This window comes from Pieris rapae, chromosome 10, assembly GCF_905147795.1.
Source record: "Pieris rapae chromosome 10, ilPieRapa1.1, whole genome shotgun sequence".
NCBI lineage: Eukaryota > Metazoa > Arthropoda > Insecta > Lepidoptera > Pieridae > Pieris > Pieris rapae.
In genome coordinates this window covers 10,774,337-10,794,203 of record NC_059518.1, presented here as the reverse complement: position 1 = coordinate 10,794,203, position 19,867 = coordinate 10,774,337, and the positions used below count along the sequence as shown (strand labels likewise).

The window sequence follows — 19,867 nt, the reverse complement described above, 5'->3', positions numbered from 1 at the left end:
AATTAATTAAGTGAAATTGAATACATTTAAAGACAAGAGTTAAGTTCAATGGCATTTACTCTCGCTAGTGAAACTGGTAAGCGATTTAACCTCTTATCGTAACCGTGTAAGATCCATAACCTCCTGGATGGGAATCGCCACTCTAAAATGGTTTCTATAATGTATCGAAGAGGCTACAGCCTCTGCACCGGTACTGTGACCTACTAAAGTCGCAACAAAACTCAGTTCCCATCGAAATACAGACCAGTTCGAACGCAATGATATTCGAAAGTGTTATTTTAAACTTGTTCATACTTTTAGCGCTAATAATAGCACTAATATTTGATTATGTGACCAAATTTTTTAGTTATTGGTACATACGCCATGTGCCGTATAAATCTGCAATACCGATTTTCGGAAGCGACTATCATCGAGTCCTCGGCTTGAGAAATACAACTAACGAAGTACAAAAACTCTACAACCAATATCCCGAAGACAAATTCGTGGGCTGTATCAGAAGCAGGATCCCAGATTTGATTGTAAAGGATCCAGATGCAGTAAGGAAAATTCTATCAACGGATTTCTCGAATTTCCATTGCCGAGGCCTCGGGCTGGACAAATCCCGAGATGTTTGTTTACGAAACAATTTGTTTTATTCGGAAGGTGAAAAGTGGACTCTGCTGCGAAAGGAATTGGAAACATTGTTGAAGAACATGAATAGCGAGATCCGAGACGACTTACATGTCTGTTTGTCCGGAATCAATGGAGATACGAACGTTCAACAGTTATTGTCGGAGTTATTGGATATTGTTTTTAAAGATTTACTCATCGGCAATAATATTGAAGGATCTATTATAACATGTTTGCGAAAACAGTCTGGACAGCGCTCATTTCAAGATAAAATAAAGTGGTATTTGAAGAATATCTTCCCATCGCTACATGTCATTTTGGGTATAAATACAGCCATTTCGCAACTATATGATAAGTTTCTAAGTGTCATATGTGAAACTAAGCTTTACAAAGATATTAAAAGAAGGGAAATGGTATCTGAGGAGAAAATAAACACGAAATCAAAGAAAAAGGACACCGACGATACTTATACATTCTCTGTACTGGGATTGTTTATAACAGAGGGGTATTTACCTTGCCATAATATTTTAACCTCACTGTTGTATGAACTAGCTCGAAATGTTCAGGTACAAGAGAGAGTGAGGAGTAATAATGAACAGTTAGTACTAGCCATTAAAGAAACATTAAGGCTTCATCCACCATACTCTGTAATTTCACGTAAATGTATTAAAATGTACACATTCGCTGACGACGACTTTCTTGTAGACAGGGGGGTGACTATTACAGTACCACTTGCAGCGATCCATAGAGACGAGAATAACTTTAATGATGCTGTGTCTTTCAAGCCAGAAAGGTTTGAAAACAATGACGATGTTGTAGCATTTATGCCGTTTGGGCAAGGACCGCGAAGTTGTGTTGGTAAGTAAACTTAAGTACTTACAAATTAAACATTAGTCTGTTATGGCATACCAAAAATTTTAGATTTACAAAAGACTGTTATGTTGAGACATTACCCAAATGGGGAAGTCGATTTCACACAGCGAGTAAATTCAGATAATGGATCGATAAAAGAAAATACTTTTTTAACACTGTTGGAACTAAAGTGTTAAAGTAGGTAGTAAACATATAATAATTTTATTTGTCTTAACTTTGCAGGCGCAGATTTAGCGATGAAAATTATTACGACTGTGTCCAGTCTGATTGTCAATAATTTTCATATTGATGTCTGTAACATGACACCGACTGAACTTCGCATGATTGATGAAGATTTTGGCCAAAATATAGAAAACGATGTTTGGTTGAAACTAAGACCTATTAACAGTAATAAAATATGAAATACGCATAGAATCTAATTTTAACTTTTGAATCTAAACATTTCTTTTCGATAGTAAAAAGTGTCGTCTAATGCCAGTGCCACGAGACTTTATATCTGGATTCTGGAGGTCCAGGTCGGGTCTGAAAACTTTTCAAAATATATATATCTCTGTTTTAAATGAACTGAAACTAAGTTGAGAATAAATATAAAATATTAATAGTGGTAAATTATTTCCCAACGTAATCATAAATAATAATTAAATATCAGTTAGCAGGTAATTATATTTTGCATTCAAATTCAAAATTCAAAATTCAAAATTTATTTATTCATGTAGGTAACAATGTACACTTATGAACGTCAAAAAAAGAAATATTAAATGAATTTAATTTTACATTTACTGCCAGTTCTCAAATCAAGGGCGTAGAACGGAAGAGAAGAACTGGCAATAAACTCTCCGCCACTCTTTTTAATCGCCAAGTTTTTTTTTTACACAATGCTTGTAAGGAGCTGCAACCACTACACCATGTTCCATATGACATATTGAGTAATAAAGAATAAAAATAAAAAATTAAAAACAAAGATTTGTCCTCTATCAGCAGGAGGCATGGTGAAATAGGAGCACGCACTTACGTACTCGTGAGAACAACACGCAAAGACGTAGTATAAACAACTAATATCACCGCAAACACGAATTCAAGTACGACCAGTCACCACAAGTAACACCCGTTCACGAGTATGACGCATGGCCAGCCATTGGCCCCCTCGCCATATTTTAGGGAGAGAGACAACCCGACGCATGGACGCCGCCACAAGCAATGACATTTGAGTGAGCATGACGATCCTTGAAATGTGCACTTGGCTACACAAGAAAATAGTAATAATACTAATTATACTGAAATAATTTGATACCACATGAATCACGGTTTGTTCCCACTTTACATTTAAAAAAGTCGTAGATGTCGACGATCGCCCCATAGTCTGAAAATGCAGCCGAGAGATTCTGTCGCGTTACCTATTTATACTGAAGCAATTCATATCCAAGCACTATGATCGTTTAAGTATTCATTTATATTATAATAGGCCTTAGCAAGCAGTTTTACTTTAGTGTACGATTTAAATTTATTTATTGACAATATTTGTATCTCACTAGGGATTTTGTTGAAAAAACGTATGCAATTGCCTTGGAAAGAATTACTCGTTTTATGCAGCCTTGTGGTTGGTGCACTAATTTTGTCTTTATTACGAGTACTATAATTATGGAAGCTACTATTCTTTTTAAAGATATCTATATTTTTCCGCACATACAAAATATTCTCATAAATGTATTGACTTGCCAAAGTTAAAATATTTAATTCCTTAAACTTATTTCGGACTGACTCCCGTGGGGACAACCCACAGATCGCTCTTATAGCCCGTTTTTGCACTACAAATATCGAACTAATGTCAGCGGCATTACCCCACAAAATAACACCATATGACATGATACTATGAAAATAGCTGAAATAAACGAGCTTTGCTGTGTTCTCATCCGTAAGATCGCGTATCTTTTTCACTGCGAACGCTGCAGAACTTAGCCTATTCGAAAGACCTTCTATGTGTTGGCCCCACTGGAGTTTACTATCTAAGGTAATTCCCAAGAACACCGCACTATCAACAAAGTCTATTTCCTCGTCTTTAATTATTATTTGAGAAGGACTACTTTTTACATTTGTAGTTTCAAATTTAATACATTTTGTCTTCTTCTCGTTTAACTTAAGATTATTTGTACTAAACCAGTGAACCACACTGGAGATGGCACTATTTACAGTCTCAAGTGATGGATTTCGTCGTTTCACTTTAAATAAAAGCGAAGTGTCATCAGCAAACAGTACTATCTCGTGAAGCTCCTTTACAAGAAATGGTAGGTCATTTATATAGACGAGGAATAAGAAGGGACCAAGTATGGAGCCCTGCGGTACGCCCATCGTAACAGACGATCCCTGTGATATAGCTCCATTTACATTTACCTTCTGAATTCTATCGCTCAGGTATGATTCCATAAGATTTAGCGCTTTTTTGCCAATGCCATAGTGTTGAAGTTTTTTGATAAGGATTTCGTGATGGACACAGTCAAAAGCCTTTGATAAATCGCAAAAAACTCCAATGGCATCATGAGAATTTTCCCAAGCATTTAAAATCTCGGAAATTAATTTAAGGCCAGCATCGGCTGTAGAGCGACCTCTTGTAAAACCATACTGCTGGCTATGCATAAGTTTATTATTATTAAAATGTATCAGTAATTGATCTAGAATAATTTTTTCAAAAATTTTACTCAATGCAGGCAGCACAGATATGGGTCTAAAATTTGTGGGGTCAGAAGTGCTGCCCGTTTTGAATAACGGTGTGATTTTACTGAACTTCATCTGGTCTGGAAAGACTCCACAATCTATACATTCATTAAATATTATAGCCAACTCTGAACTGATAGCATCGATTACTGATTGTACAATGAAAACAGATACACCCCAAAGATCTTTAGTTTTTTTAATTTTTAGCTGTTTAAATGTTTTTATAATATCATTGCAGCTAATGCGGCTAAATATAAACTCACGATTGCATACAGGAACATTCTGTTGCAATAATAAAAGGGCGGCTGATGGCGAAGAATTCAGAACGCTGGTTGTATCTAGTGGAATATTAGTAAAAAACTCTTCAAATGCAGAGGCTACTTCGAGGTCGGAACTAATTACTTTACCGTTTATGTTCATCTTATATTCAGAATCCTTTCTGGAGGTTCTTCCAGTCTCCTCGTTTATAATTTTCCAAGTAGCCTTTATCTTATCAGAGCTGTTGTTTATTTTATTACTTAAGTGTTTTGCCTTAGCGATTTTGCACTCTTGCCTAAATTTTTTTGAAAATGTCCTAACATGAGTTTTAAATTCTTCACTGTCATTATACTGTTTTTCATCACACAATTCATACAATTTTAGCCTTTTTTTGTGTAGTTCCGGAGGTGCCCAGTCACAAAAGGTAGGTTTCTCCGAGACCAAAAAAGTCTTTGGAGTGAACACATTTTTGAATTCATCAATAAATGATTCAAAGAATGTGTTATATAAGTTATTAGGGCATTGGTTACTACGCAAAAATGGCGTATTAAATATAATTTTTTTTCTAAATCTGTCTAACCGATCATATGTTACAGGTATTGTGCATATTGTCTTTTTTGGATCTTTACATTTAAGTATATTTTGAAATTTAAACAATTGACCAGAGTGGTCAGATGTAAGTTTGTTGATAATACAGGTGTTGAGAGGAACTATATTACTATAGATATTGTCAATACATGTTGCCGTGGTGGCTGTTACCCTAGTAGGTACAATAAAATTATTAATTAAATTATATGATTTAAACAGATTAAGCATACGTTTACTTGAATTACAGTTGTCAAGCAAATTTACATTAAAGTCTCCACTAACGACCAACTTTTTCTTGGATTTTTGCAATTTGTACAGAACTTGCTCTAATATTTTTTCTAAACTATCATATTGAGCTGAAGGAGGGCTATACAAACTAACAATGATAAATTGCTCCAGCTCCACACAGGATACTTCAATAAGGCGTTCCACAGAGAGGCTCACTATGTCCTTCCTTTCTTTAAATTTTAAGTTTTTATGAAGCAATATTAATGAGCCACCGCGTATTGCATTTCCTCTGCAGAACGAACTACCAATCTGATGATTACAAAAATTGAACATAAGTTCACATGTCTTTAACCAGTGTTCTGAAATACACAATATGTCAATATTTTCACTGCTCAAAAACAACTCAATTTCTAGTAATTTACTTTTCATGCCTTGTATATTTTGGTGAACCAGATTGATAGTTTTATTATTATTATTCTTAAATTTACTTATCTTACTGACTAATTCTTTGCCAGAGAGACTCTCTGTTGTCTTAGTAACTAATTTAAATTATAAATACTATGTCTTGGAATATCTTCCAAGGTCTTACTAACTAAAACCTGCTCAATAGAAGCTGGTTGTCGAGCCAAATTCTTGGCTGTTATAAACAATAAATATGATAGCGAATCAGCTATCTGTCTTTTCAAATACATAGGTAGATGTAATTTAACGATGTAATAACTAATTAGTACAGTTTTCGGTATCACATTGAAATGTATTTTCTATTTGATATACGCTGGCTGTATTGTAGCCAAATTCTATGAATACAAAATGGCTTCCCGTTATTCGTGAGTAGTACATACTTTTACTGTTTTCCTAACTCCAATAGTCGAATGCATTGCTAGTGTACAATATGCCAAATGACATATTGTACCATATGTAAAACAAAACCCCTAAAAACTAATATATTGCCGTTGGATAGGTTAAACGACTGTTATTAAACGTCGGATGAATACTAGGATGTATACATAGTACTCTGATGTTAGTGCTAAAACTAATCATACAAGGACAATTTGAAAACAATATTATAAAAAATGTATTTGTTGTAACCATTTACATTAATTTTGGTGGTCATTTCGAAACTTTGCATAATATAGAAATACACGCAAACCAACTATTTGAAATCATAAAAATACATAAGAAATTAATGAAAAGCGCATGAAAATAATTGTTAGTCCTTTACTAACATTATTAAGTTTCGGTAAAGACTTAGATTGGATTACCTAAAGGGAAACGATAATTGCTTAAAATTTTTATTTCGTTAAATAAGGTCGCTACTCTGTATAGTTATTAACAGAACAAAGATAAATTGGCATTTGCTATATTCCAGAATTTAATCAAACGTTTTATGCTCAGCGCTCTTTTACGACTTGTTGTAAAGGTATGTAGATGAATGAATGACAAAGTACAGCAATGGTAACGTTGTGGCAAATTGTTGCCGAAATGGAATAAAATCATTTTAAAGGATTCATATTTTTTAATTTGACAATTATAGTATTGGTTGCGTGACTCCGGGTACGATACTGTTAGGCAGCTTCGGGTGGTTTTATGAATTGGTATTAAAACTTATTTGTAAGTTTTCTGTTTCTGAAATAGTTTGCAAAATAAATGAAACGGTTCATTCACCGTTACGTTCACGTTATGGTCAAGGTTACGATTTCGCAAGTAATACAGCATTGCTTATAATAACGTATTACTGAGAGATTTCTATTTTATATGTTACTTATGGGGATAACAATATAAACGTGGATTTTCAAAATAGTTTTATATACAATAGTACAAAATATACATCACAAAATACCTAAGCAACTTTATAAACAAAATATGTCTTAATATTAATAAAAGGGAAAAACATTATTAACTAAAGGGACGAGGCTTAATTAGACTACCTACTATCTTTAACTGGCAACATAAAATTACGTAAGAACAATTATTTATAGGTGGAATCTTTAGTAAAGTAAGAAGATTAATGTTTTCCATGGTGGAAGCCCCAGTGCTTATGGTCTTCGTGGCCACCCTTTTTACCATGGTCATGATGATTGTGATGATGCTCCTCATGACCATGATGACCCTTATGACCATGATGATCTTCATCATAATGATGCTTATCATGGTGACCTTTTTTCCCATAGTGTTCTTCGTGATGACCGTGCTTATGGTGGCCACCCTTTTTGTGTTCACCGTCATGCTTTTCATGATGACCATGATGTTTCCCATGTTTATGGTGCTTGCCTTCGTCGTGATGATCGTCATAGAAATGATGGTCCTTGTGGAATGAATCTTTATGGTATTTCTTGTGGTATCCATCCGTTTTATCTCCCTTATCATGATGTTCATGGTGACCGTGTTTAGCGCCTTTGTGATGATGCCCATGCTTGTGATGATGGCCGTGATGATCATGTTCGTCCCAATGTTTTTTATGTCCACCTCCATGCTCATGGTGATGTCCAGCATGGTGATGTTTGCCATGATCACCATGCTCTCCTTTATGATGGTGATGACCTCCTTTGTGCCCTTTGTGTCCCTTTTCCCCGTGTTCATGGTGGTGATGGGCATGGTGCTCCTTGCCACCACCTTCTTCATGATGATGACCCTTACCACTGGCAGCTGCTACAAGATCCTTCGAATCATCATCTAGCTCTCTGGCGTACACCGCGACGAGGCCGATGAAACCGATAGCTACAACCCACTTCATGGTCGTAGCTGGTATGATTTGATCGCTGAATTCTAGTCTTTTATATTCGATTGTGTCGATGTACAAATGGTTTGTCAATTTAATTGACAATGCCAGGCACATTTTTCATTGTAAGAGCTAAAACAGTGGACTGATTTTATTACTATGGGTACTAAATGCAAAAGATATTATTTCATGTAAAGTATATTTTAAAATATAAACAGGAAATATAAAATAATTGCAATAATTGCTTCATACACAGATTATGTTATTAGACTATGGCCCATTAGAAGTATTTCATTACATTAGAAGGCAGCAATTATTTAAAAAAAAATAGGAATTAGAAGCGAATAAAAATTTCACTTTTAGGTTTACCAGCTATGGTAGTTAAGCCTCGGAGTTGTTCCTTTGTTGTTTCCGGGTGGACCGGGATTACTGGAGGTTGGCCGTCAGTTCTCTGAACCGCGTCTTGTCCTGCGCCAGATGCGACAACCCCTCCGCACTCGCAATACCTGTCCACTCCCTGACGTTGCGAAGCCATGACTTCTTCCTTCGACCAACACGCCGTTTTTCCTGGATTTTACCCATTATTATTAGTTGAAGGAGGTGGTAGCGGTCATGGCGCAACACGTGGCCCAGGTACGCAACTTTTCGCTGCTATTCGAATGCTGCTTCAATGCTGAGCCAATATCAAAATTTGCTGATTGTCTTCACAAAATCAAACAGCGGTCTAAGTTTTTAATGACTACCACTAGGACCACTATAATATTTAGTAGGCATGAAATATATGTAAAATACAAAACAGAGTGTTTTAGCAATGTTTTATTGTAACGATTTACGCATCATTTATATGTTTGTAAAATGAGTCATCAATTACTAGTTTTTTAATACTACTTATTTACAAAAGACGCAAGTAAGGCTTCCATTATTCCTGTATTCAAAATATTTTAAAAATTATTATTGTGTACGAAATCTAAATACATTGATGTCATTTATGATAAATATGTCGCAGTAAAGTAGTTAAATCAGTGAGTTAATTGAATCTCTAGACAGTTATTTAAAGATCGATATTTGATATCGATCATTCGCTAGTATTTTCATTTAAATAAAGCAGCGTTGAAAACGTTTGACTATCTGTCTGACCGAATGCGTGTTGATTAATAATGTAAAAAAAGATGGCGGTCACAACAACAGCTGATAACTTTTAGAGTCTTTCTTTTGCCAAACGTAGGTTTGTTGTCAGTTTGGTTTTTTGTTTCAAATTGTGGTCTTTGGTGAAATTTTAAAAATGTTGTCAACTCCTCCAAGATTATTTTGGTGTGATCGTGAAGAACTGAGAGCTTGGAAATTCCGTGTTTTGTTTTATTGTAAATGGTTAGGTTAGGTTAGTCTTGTTGCCTAGGAACGTGTAGGAAACTCGTTAAATGTTTCGTTCTGTCACTTGTCTGACTGAACTTTATCGACTTGATTGAAAATCGATCTTTTAATTAACTGTCTAGAGATTCAATTCACTCTTTGATTTAACTACTTTACTGCGACATATATAAAAGTAGGAAATCCCTATTTACGTCTTATATAAAAAATGTAGTTGAACTGAAATGTGCTAAGTAATTGATTGTAAAAGGGATTGTGTATGAAGCATGTCATTGATGAGTATTAGGCTTGGAAAGCAGAGATAGCATATTTTAAGCTTGCGATTCTTAAGCTATGAACTGTTTAAAACTTTACATTGCGCCATAATATACTCGTACAGTCGACTCACGATAATTTGAAACTCAAGGGACTACAAATAATTAACCAGGAAGAGGAGGGCACTAAGTGTCTGATTATAATTCGTGATTCATTATATCCAAATTATTATTATGTATTAATAATTCATACGATAATACAATTATTCACAAACTTTTATTTCGACTCTTTGAGCACGTAATCTTGCTTTTAAATAAACAACTTCTCTATGTCTATCATTGTCCAAAAAATAAAAAAAAATTAACGACAAATCCGAGCATAAGCATAAAAACTTCGAATTGTAGAGAGTAGGATATTCTCGAATATTTTGCAAGGGATCTGAATTTTTTTCAATTTTTTTTGTGATTTAAACTAACGATATGACTGTATATTATTCTATGTATATCAGTACCTACTTGCGCGATTGACAAACAAGTAAAGAAATCAGCGTGCTATAAAAATACTTTACAACAATGTTGGATAAATAGAAGATAGGCCCAGTGAGGCCTAAGTGAGACTGGGCCTCCGGAACTAGACGTCACCTTGGCGCGTCGCGTGCTATCGCATCCCGATCGTCCACTGGGAATTGACTAATCACTATATTATGTAGATCTTAAAAATAGGTCTGTTATTCGATCGAGACTTAAAGTAGTGAAACACTTAGGAGTGTTAATGTTGAATTACACTTCATTAATGAACTGTAAGTCTTCCCAATTAAACCACACGTTAATAAGTAATTCTAGTCATCCTAGGGACTGCGTCCATAATAGTTATACTTTCTTTACACTTTGTAATGTTCTTATTTATGTAAACTTCATGCTATTTTCAAAAGTACTCATTTATCTCAAGTCTCATGTTGCCATCGTTCTATTTAAACACAATTTAACAGAAAATAATGATAAATAAATAATAATTTAACTGTTTTATGAAAAGATATTATGTACTTATGAACACATAAACTATCTATAACACCCTATATCCGGCAATCAAATATATTCGATTAAAATAAATATTTAAATTTTAGGGGAATTAGAAACGGATCAAAAAGAATGAAGTAAATTTTATCATTTATTTTATATCAACAAATTATTTTATAAAAGTATCAAAACCCGTACCAACTAGAACACCACAAAGTGACAAAATATCTTCAGGTATTTTTGAAGACAAAGTTACAAATAATCATTGATTATAATTATTTTGTTTTGAACATATTTTGTCATTTTGCGTTAAACGACATTTCTTATTATCATTAATATCACAGAAGCGTTTAATGTTTGCCATGGTGGAAGCCCCATTCCTTATGGTCTTTGTGTCCACCTTTCTTGCCGTGGTCATGGTGATGGTGATGATGCTCTTCGTGCCCATGGTGTCCCTTGTGGCCGTGGTGATCTTCATCGTAATGATGCTTGTCATGATGACCATGCTTGCCATGCTTGTGTTCATGATGTCCACTTTCATGATGACCTCCCTTTTTGTGGTCTCCTCCATGCTTTTCGTGATGGCCGTGATGTTTACCGTGCTTGTGGTGCTTGCCTTCATGGTGGTGGTCATCGTAGAAGTGATGATCCTTATGGTAGCTGTCCTTGTGGTATTTTTTGTGGTAACCATCTGTTTTCTCTCCCTTGTCATGATGTTTTTTATGGCCATGTTTTTCGCCTTTATGATGATGTCCGTGTTCGTGATGATGACCGTGATGGTCGTGTTCATCCCAGTGTTTTTTGTGACCACCGCCATGTTCATGATGATGCCCAGCGTGGTGGTGTTTTCCGTGATCACCATGTTCTCCTTTATGGTGGTGATGGTGTCCTTTGTGGCCCTTGTGTCCCTTTTCTCCGTGTTCATGATGATGATGAGAGTGATGCTCCTTGCCACCTCCTTCTTCATGCTTATGGGATTTTCCGCTGGCGGCAGTCACCAGGTCTTTTTGATCATCATCTAGTTCCCTGGCGTACACCGCCACAAGACAGAGCAGACCTAGTGCTACGATCAACTTCATGTTGACTGCTTGTGGTGTTTGTTGTTTACCGAGATATTTATAGTTGAATCAGTTTTAGATGAAGAAAGCGTTTGGTAATTTTCGTGCAACATTCAGGGACAAATCAACTGCCCGTTGAACCATGGCACCGCAATGCTTTTCAATTTTATATTCTAAATTAATTTTACTGAAATGTTTATTAACTCACTAGTAGTATTATTTGTTTTGTTGGTTAGTGTTTGCAATGGGTTTGATTGGTTAATTAATGTGATTCTACCGATGCACATTACTTGTGTTCCTACTTTTATTTATAAACAGTAAGCATACTAAGTCTACTGAAATAACTTTGAATATTTGTAAAGCCGAAAGAAAATTGGGTTAATGAGGTTATTTTTTGTTTCGAAAATTACATTTTTCGAAATAGGATTGGCTCAAAATATTAGAAAAGCAATAATAGTCACAAGGGAAAGCTTAAATTAAATTTACCAACTGAATTGTAAAGATATAAAGCAAGGTTAAATCGCAAAATTGTAACATTTTATCTCAAACTATGTATTAAATATACAAAAATCTTGAATAGTTTTAAGGAATCAGTATTAATTACGCATTCCTCCATTTATTTGTGTAATGCTAATATTATCTACAAATCATTTAACACAAACATTTCAATTTTATTATTAAACAACACTATAGTTTCGTGGAAATACTTAACAGATCCCTGAAGGTGATGCTCAATGCACTAGCAGTCGCAGTTTTAACATCTGATAAGTGTTCATCTGTGAGAGAAGACTCAGCTGGAACCAAATCTGACGCCAAGGCTGAAGCTTTTACGGCTAAGCGTTAAGGCACGCCTAAATAACTAGGAATTGCCAGCATTAAGGGAGTAAATGTAATTTTGATATAAGTAGGTATGGCCATAATTGGTTACAAACATAAAAATAATAATCTAATTATAACCGTGGCAAACTTGCTTAGACAGATGTGTCTATAAGAATAAATTAATTTTAAATTATTTATCACAATAAGCTATAATAAATTATCTTTTTAGTTAATATAATTATTTAAATACAAAACTATAATTTTAATATATTTAAAAACGTAGAGATTTCTGTTGATAGTTAGTAGTACTTACATGTCTAAAGTGGGTGTTTTTAGTTTAACAAATTGTTCAATTTATACAACAAATATCATGGGGTAGGTTTTAGGTAGGGTTGATATTTAAAAAAAATGTCTCAAAAACACGTAAACCAAAAGTAATTTTAAGATAATTTAGTTTTTTACGACTGTTGTTTATACATTTACAAATTCATACTATACAATTGATATTACTTTCTGAACAGCTTAAACTTGACTTGACAAACTCGCTTCAGATAGAAAAAGATGTCTGCAGGATTGCCTGCCTAACTAAATAAATACTGTTATTAGAATATTTTCAAATAGCTTATTATTCCTATATTATAAATTTGAAAAATACCCACATTTATTTGAAGATTTGATCAGAAAACAACAGATTCATTAACATAATACGGAAAAATTTAATTATAATAAAAACAAGCATTCTAATTTATTGTAAAATGAAGAACTAGACACAGTCTATTTTTGTAGTTTTTACCGATAATACTAAATACTGCCTATTTGCAAATAATATATAATTTTTTGGGTTGAATATTTTATTGCTTTGTTATACTATCTACATACCTAATTATTTAATAAAATGATTATTAATCAAAGTGTACAATTGTGTGCACTGAAACCTTTAACGAACTTTAAGTTATGAACTAGTTTTAACCCTAGAAAGATAGTCTGCGTAAAAATTACGCATGCGTTTTCGAAAAATTGCTCTCACTTTCTAATTATCGCGAATCCATATCTGTGCGTTTAGGACATTTCATTCGTCGTTGGGAGCTGCCACGTGCCGTAAGTTTCAATGAGGTAAGTGCCACCGATTTTGAAATATAACGACCGCGTGAGTCAAAATTACGCATGATTATCTTTATCGTGACTTTTATGATTTTGGCTTATATGACAGTTTTATTGTGTTTCGTAACTTTTAATACTTTATATCATAACTAATATTGTTATTTCATTTTTAAAGATATTGAGGCAAATATATAACACAATGGGGAGTACCAATTTAAACGAACACGAAATCCTGGCCGCTCTTAAGCAAAGTGATGATGCTTTCGTGTGAGGACACCGACAGTAAAGTAGCGGACCACGACAGTGAGTCAGATGGGTCAGTGATCAGAGTGAGATGAAGTGCAGAGTAACACAGAAGAAGGGTTTGTAGACGAGATACAAGAAGAACAGCCGACACCAAGCGGAAGTAATATCTTAGAAGAGCAAAGCAGTACTGTGCAACCAGTCTCCACATCGGCCTTTCGTAGGATCGTAGCCTTTCATCAGAGGACAATTGGTTTACCTCAATCCCTTTGGCAACAAGATTGCTCCAAGAACCTTATAAAATAACCATTGTGGGAACCATACGATCAAACAAACGTGAGATACCGGAAGAGCTAAAAAACAGTCGCTCCAGGCTAGTGGGGACATCTATGTTTTGTTTTGACGGAAACCTTACTCTCGTCTCCTACAAATCGAAACCGGCAAAAATGGTTTATTTGTGAGGAGAATGCTACTAAACGAAGCTACTGTCAAACCAGAATTGATAATATATTATAATCAAATAAAAGGTAGCGTTGACACGCTAGACCAAATGTGTTCTCTGATGTCCTGTAGTAGAAGACAAATAGATGGCCTATGGCTTTATTCTATGGAATTTGCCTGCCTTAACATTGCCTGCATTAATGCATATGTAATTTACAGCGATAATGTTAATCGTAAAGGAGAAAAGCCTCTGAGTCGCAAAAGATTTATGAAAAATCTTAGCTTGGGACTGTCTTCTTTGTTTATGCGTAGACGTTTAGAAGTACCTATTTTGAAGAGATATTTGTGAGATAAAATCTCTGATATGTTGCCAATTAAAGTGCCTGATACATCCGAAGACTATAGCAATGAGCCAGTAGCAAAAAAAAGGATTTATTGTTCTTTTTGCCCTTCTAAAAAAAGGAGAAAGGCAAATGCGTCCTGCAAAAAATGTAAAAAAGTTATATGTCGTGAGCATAATACTGATATGTGCCAAAGCTGTTTGTAACTTACTTTTATGTAAATGTATGTTCCTAAATTATAAGAAAAGCTTACTGTTGATTTTCTAGTTAAAATGAGTCTGATTATTAGAATAAAAAATAAGTTTTCATTAGGAAGAGTGAGTGTTATACTATTTTATTGATTCATAGAAGACGTTTAAAGTTTTGTTTATTTTTTAAATACAAATAAAGAAGTTTAACAAATTATCTGCATTATTAATTAATTTAATATATGAGTATATATAATAACATAGAATTTATTAAAATAAACTATTAAACCTAAACCTACAACTAATTCAAATTCATGCGTAAATTTTACGCATGATTATCTTTTCCGTATTACAAAATATGATTATCTTTCTAGGGTTAATGAAAATATAGAATTTTGTATGCTCTAAACTATTATTTGGACGTTTTGATACAAAAAGTTGAACAGAAAGTAACGAATCATGAACGAAACATGCAACGAATTTCATACAAATTGAACGAATCTGATTTTCGCTAAGGTCATGTGGAAACATAAACGGGCTGATTTTTTTGACACCATAGTATGAATCTTAGTTGTAGCTTTTCAATAGGCTCGCAATAAGAGCTCATGGTAGGCTCTCAGCCGCCTATGAAATCTGCAATTTGCATTTAAAGGCAAGAAACCGTCAACGATGTTTAAGACAATGTTTAAACAATCTAAACAAATGTCGGTACTTTTCAAAGCGTTTACTCAGGCTAATATTTCAAGAAAGCGTGCATTTGCGAAAAAGCAGTTTGGGTGTTAATAGTTTCGACGAAAACATATGTATCTGGATATAAGCATAACCAAACCACTAAGAGCTAAGACAAGTAAGAATGAAATACAAAAAAGTCTTTTAAGTTTTGACATAAACATTTTAAAAATATTATATTTCTTGCTCTCTCATGGGCCATTCAAACGCCAAAGTCTTAACGAATATTTTTAGTTATATTAAGGGCCTGTTTCACAATGTATGGATAAAGTACCAAATAACTATGCAACACATAAGTTATTCGAAATATAAAAGTTACGAATAGTATACTTGGCATTTCGTGACGAATAGCGCTATTTGATAGTCGTGAAACGCAAAAATACTGTTTACCTACCAATAAGTAATAAATAGCTTATTTGGAACTTATCCGGACTTTGTGAAACAGACCCTAAGTGACCTTGCATTATTTGACGGATTAATTATTTGAAATGTTGATCAATGTATGTATGTCAATTCTAAAACATAACGCGAATTAAATTAATTTAATAATAAAATTATTGGAAATGATAGATTCTTTAGTCTTTTAGACTTTGATGCCATTCCGTTTATGCTTGTCAGAATGTATTACGTAACACTTCCTATAAATAAGTATGAAATTAGTATATCTTCCATTAAACACATATAAATATCTTTTACGAACATTTCACAAAATTATAAAATAAGATCGATTTAATTGTTGCTTTTAGTCAGAATAAGTATTTAAAAAGTATTCAGGCTGGATTGGTGAATACATTTTAAACTGCAGTTCTGACCGTTTGTTTGAACGAAACTCTTTTGAGTAATATCCGAAACGTGATATTATAGTTGTTATAGTTAAGTGAAGAATATAGTTCTAGCTCACCAACTAAAAACCATTTATTATTAAGAAGTTATTAAGTATTTGTTTTTGCCACTTAATTTATTTATTTCGTAATCCTACAGCTAACATAAATTATATATAAATACAAACAAATACACTGAAAATATTGCCAAAGATGGAATACATCATACATATTACTACAAAAAGGAACAGAGAAACAAAAAGTATTCAATACATTTAACTAATTGTGATTCAATTTATTCAACTAAGCCCAATTTGCTTGTGTTGTGTGGTGGTGTAAATGTGTGGGTATGTACGTGATGGCGTGTATGTGAGGTGTGCTCATGATGTAGGTGATTTTGCACTATCGATATTCTTAATACACTTTTTCACCACATTCCGCGATAGCCTAAACAATTCAAGGCTTAAATAGTGGTCATTGTAAGTCCGGGCTGCGCGATTGATTTGAGGAACATTAAACAAAGCACGATTACGAGTTTTGGAGGCAGGAACAAGGAAGGACAACTTTTCTAGAAGGGAGCTGCAATTAATTTTATTTGATATATTAAAATATATATTAAAATAATCACACGCGTCGTTATAGGTATTGAACTTATTAAAGGTCTTATACGAGATAAATTTTATAAAGTTTTTTTTGGATTTTTTCTATTTTTTCAAATGAATGTAACAATTAAGTATGGGAAAGTATTTCAAAATCATACAAATTTTATAATTAGCTTCAGATTTAAATGTATTTTATAAAGTTACTTTAAGAAATACACTACATATGGAAATGACATAAATTGTTTAACCATATTCTTCAGGTTAAACAAAGCACGACCGACGTCACTGTAATATATCCTGAGCTAAACGAACTTTATTCTAAATAAAACTTTTCCAAATTATTAGTTTTACTATCCACAATTTAGAGGGAACATAGGAGACTCATAACTTATGCACGGTAAATTGAGCACAACACTTCGAGGTAACGTAAAATAAAATATAAATAAAAGGAAAGTTAATACAAAAAGTTCGGCTGTATTTTCTTGATAGTCGAACCCCTTTCTTCCACGCCATAAAACTTTTATCGGAGGTGACGTCCCTAAAGCATAGTTTTCGAGGCATTTGGGGATGATAAACTTTTAAACTTCGCGAATGACTGAACTGGATAGGCATGAAATTTTGTTTAGATTTACACTGCCATTGTAAACATACTGTGAAAAAAGGCCTATCCAACCTATAGAAATATTGATAATATATATATTAATTCCTATTACGTATACGTTGCTCAATTGCAGTACCCCCTCAATACAATCTTCAAATACTATCCACAACTTCTAAAAAAAGCAATCAAGTTTATAAAAATTCCTTCCCGATTAGTCATAGTTAAAAGACGTCAACAATAAAAAGTACGTAAATAAGAGAGTGCAACCCTTTCACTTAGAATAGCAACAAAAACCAAACAGGTATGGAGGTTTCCAAAAACATGATGAATGCGTACCACTCCATAACCATATTACGTCAAAGCCAGACATACTCTGCGGGAAAAATGGCCCATCCGGTACCCAACGCGATTATTTTGATGATTCTAAAAACCCTTCTTCAGATCTGCTTTTGACAGAATAAAGTGATACGAGTACTTATCGCGTCATATTTAGAAATACATTCTTATATAATTGTACAAGCTATTTTTTATTAATGGATAAATTATTTTAAAGTAGGACCAAACTAATCCAGAAAAAACCTAAAGTAGCTAAAATTATTATATCATAATTATGCAGTATTTTTATTAACATAACCTTATACAACATGTTAAATGAAAAGATTTACCACAGATTTTTTTGCATAAACATCGTTTCCACTAGAGAGGCATTAAACGTCCTATTTTTATAAAGCTCAGTAAACTGATAGAACTCTGTAACTACGAGTATAATATTATAAAGGCATAGCGGTGCTTTTATTTTCATTAGCCGAGGTAACCTCATTAAGTGGGCTCGCCTCACAAAGGTTGTTGGTTTTATTAAAAATGTATTTATACGAAATATTTCCTGCTCACTTTTGTGTTTATGTTTGTGTGTACTTATTTGAAATCTATATTTTTACTTTCTTTAAGGTGTGAAATATGAATTATTAACAACTAACATTTAAAATATTTCTTAAACATAATGCGCTACGTAAAACCTTAAATAGTAATATTTTTAACGTCCAATTAAGTGAATAAGCTAATGTTAATGTTACATAATGTAATTTATTACATAATTTTATTACCATTTACACGTTTCGTAAAATCCAGCATGAATATTCGCAAGAATAACATACTCACACGAGTATTAAGTAGAAACTTAACAATTTCTGAATATTTTCCAACGAAAAGTATTGTAGGAAGAAGTTCTTGATGGAATATATTATTATGTAAATAACATACATGTGAGTGTAAGGGAGTTTTAAAACTTCTATTTAAGTAAAAATAATCACTGAACTGAATACGACTCGATGGCTACTAACATATTCATCTCATTTCATGAGTTTCGACGGGGATTAACTGACGATGATACCTAATGATACTGGAAAGTTAGGGTATAGATAAATACGTTTAAATGGAACATATACTATTTATAAATAATTATACTATTAAAACGATGTATATAAGGAAAGTTATGAGCTGTAGGTAATACAAGAAAATCTAGACATGAAATTCAGAAGACACTTAAAAGTTTGGGACGCAAAGCTTTCTGTACTGTGTCGTGGAAGTTCTTAAGTGCACAGTAGAGGCTTATATAAAATGTATCACCTGTCTACACAATGCTCCAGTACCAAGATTAGCTGCATCTATATGAAGCCAGTTTCAATCTAGAAACCAAAGTAATAAAAGAAAACTCCATGTTCTCCATGGCCTCTGCATCGTAGCGTTATTCTCCCGGGTTACACCGGTCTATGAAGCCAGAACGCCACATCGCCTGTGTTTGTGAGAGACCCCAACTTGGAATGGCCAAGTGGGAAGAAAATAGGTTGCAGCTAACGATTGGAAAATAGTAGCGAAGATGAGAGACAAATGTAAGAAGTTGGAGGAGATCTGTGCTAATATTATAAAGGAAAATTTGTGTTGTTTGATTTCAAACCTTATTTTACTTTATGTAAGGTGCATCTTTAGTAAACGATATAATAGGGATTGGTAATAAAACACGGTCATCGCGTGCGCTGTGGAGATGACGCATGCTGTTGATGATAGAAGAAAAAATTGTTGTATTATATTTATTAGTTGTATTGTAATTATTTAGCTACCACAAAACAAAATTACGTCAAATGTTGTGTATAGGTAAGTTCTGAGACGCAGAATTTCTACAAATAAATGTCTTCTCTAACATGTACCTCTGTGTTTAAAGTTTTGTATTTTGAATTTATGTCTTTATGTCAAACAATTTGTATTAATCAAGCTTAAAATTCCGGGTTTATTATCAAAAGAAA

The 19,867-nt window shown here is 33.6% G+C and overlaps 3 protein-coding genes across 4 annotated transcripts; 1 reads left to right on the top strand and 2 right to left on the bottom strand.

Annotated features, from left to right (window-relative positions):
• Nucleotides 1–215: 215 nt before the first annotated feature.
• LOC110998875 (cytochrome P450 6a8) lies at nucleotides 216–2,081 on the top strand. 2 transcript variants are annotated; one of them, XM_022267678.2, is made up of 3 exons: nucleotides 216–1,467; nucleotides 1,705–1,888; nucleotides 1,938–2,081. In XM_022267678.2, the coding sequence occupies exons 1-2, from the start codon at nucleotides 258–260 to the stop codon at nucleotides 1,881–1,883; spliced, it is 1,389 nt and encodes a 462-aa protein (XP_022123370.2). In that variant the 5' UTR covers nucleotides 216–257; the 3' UTR covers nucleotides 1,884–1,888; nucleotides 1,938–2,081. The 2 variants fall into 2 exon arrangements, with proteins under 2 accessions (XP_022123370.2, XP_022123369.2); XM_022267677.2 differs by having other exon boundaries at nucleotides 1,705–2,081.
• A 5,057-nt stretch (nucleotides 2,082–7,138) lies between these two features.
• Nucleotides 7,139–8,631, bottom strand: LOC110998873 (histidine-rich glycoprotein-like). The gene is made up of 2 exons (XM_022267675.2): nucleotides 8,354–8,631; nucleotides 7,139–8,116 (listed from the first exon to the last, which is right to left on the bottom strand). The coding sequence occupies exon 2, from the start codon at nucleotides 8,099–8,101 to the stop codon at nucleotides 7,271–7,273; it is 831 nt and encodes a 276-aa protein (XP_022123367.2). The 5' UTR covers nucleotides 8,102–8,116; nucleotides 8,354–8,631; the 3' UTR covers nucleotides 7,139–7,270.
• Nucleotides 8,632–10,819: 2,188 nt separating this feature from the next.
• On the bottom strand, nucleotides 10,820–11,807 carry LOC110998874 (histidine-rich glycoprotein-like). The gene has a single exon (XM_022267676.2). The coding sequence runs from the start codon at nucleotides 11,700–11,702 to the stop codon at nucleotides 10,974–10,976; it is 729 nt and encodes a 242-aa protein (XP_022123368.1). The 5' UTR covers nucleotides 11,703–11,807; the 3' UTR covers nucleotides 10,820–10,973.
• Nucleotides 11,808–19,867: the final 8,060 nt, after the last annotated feature.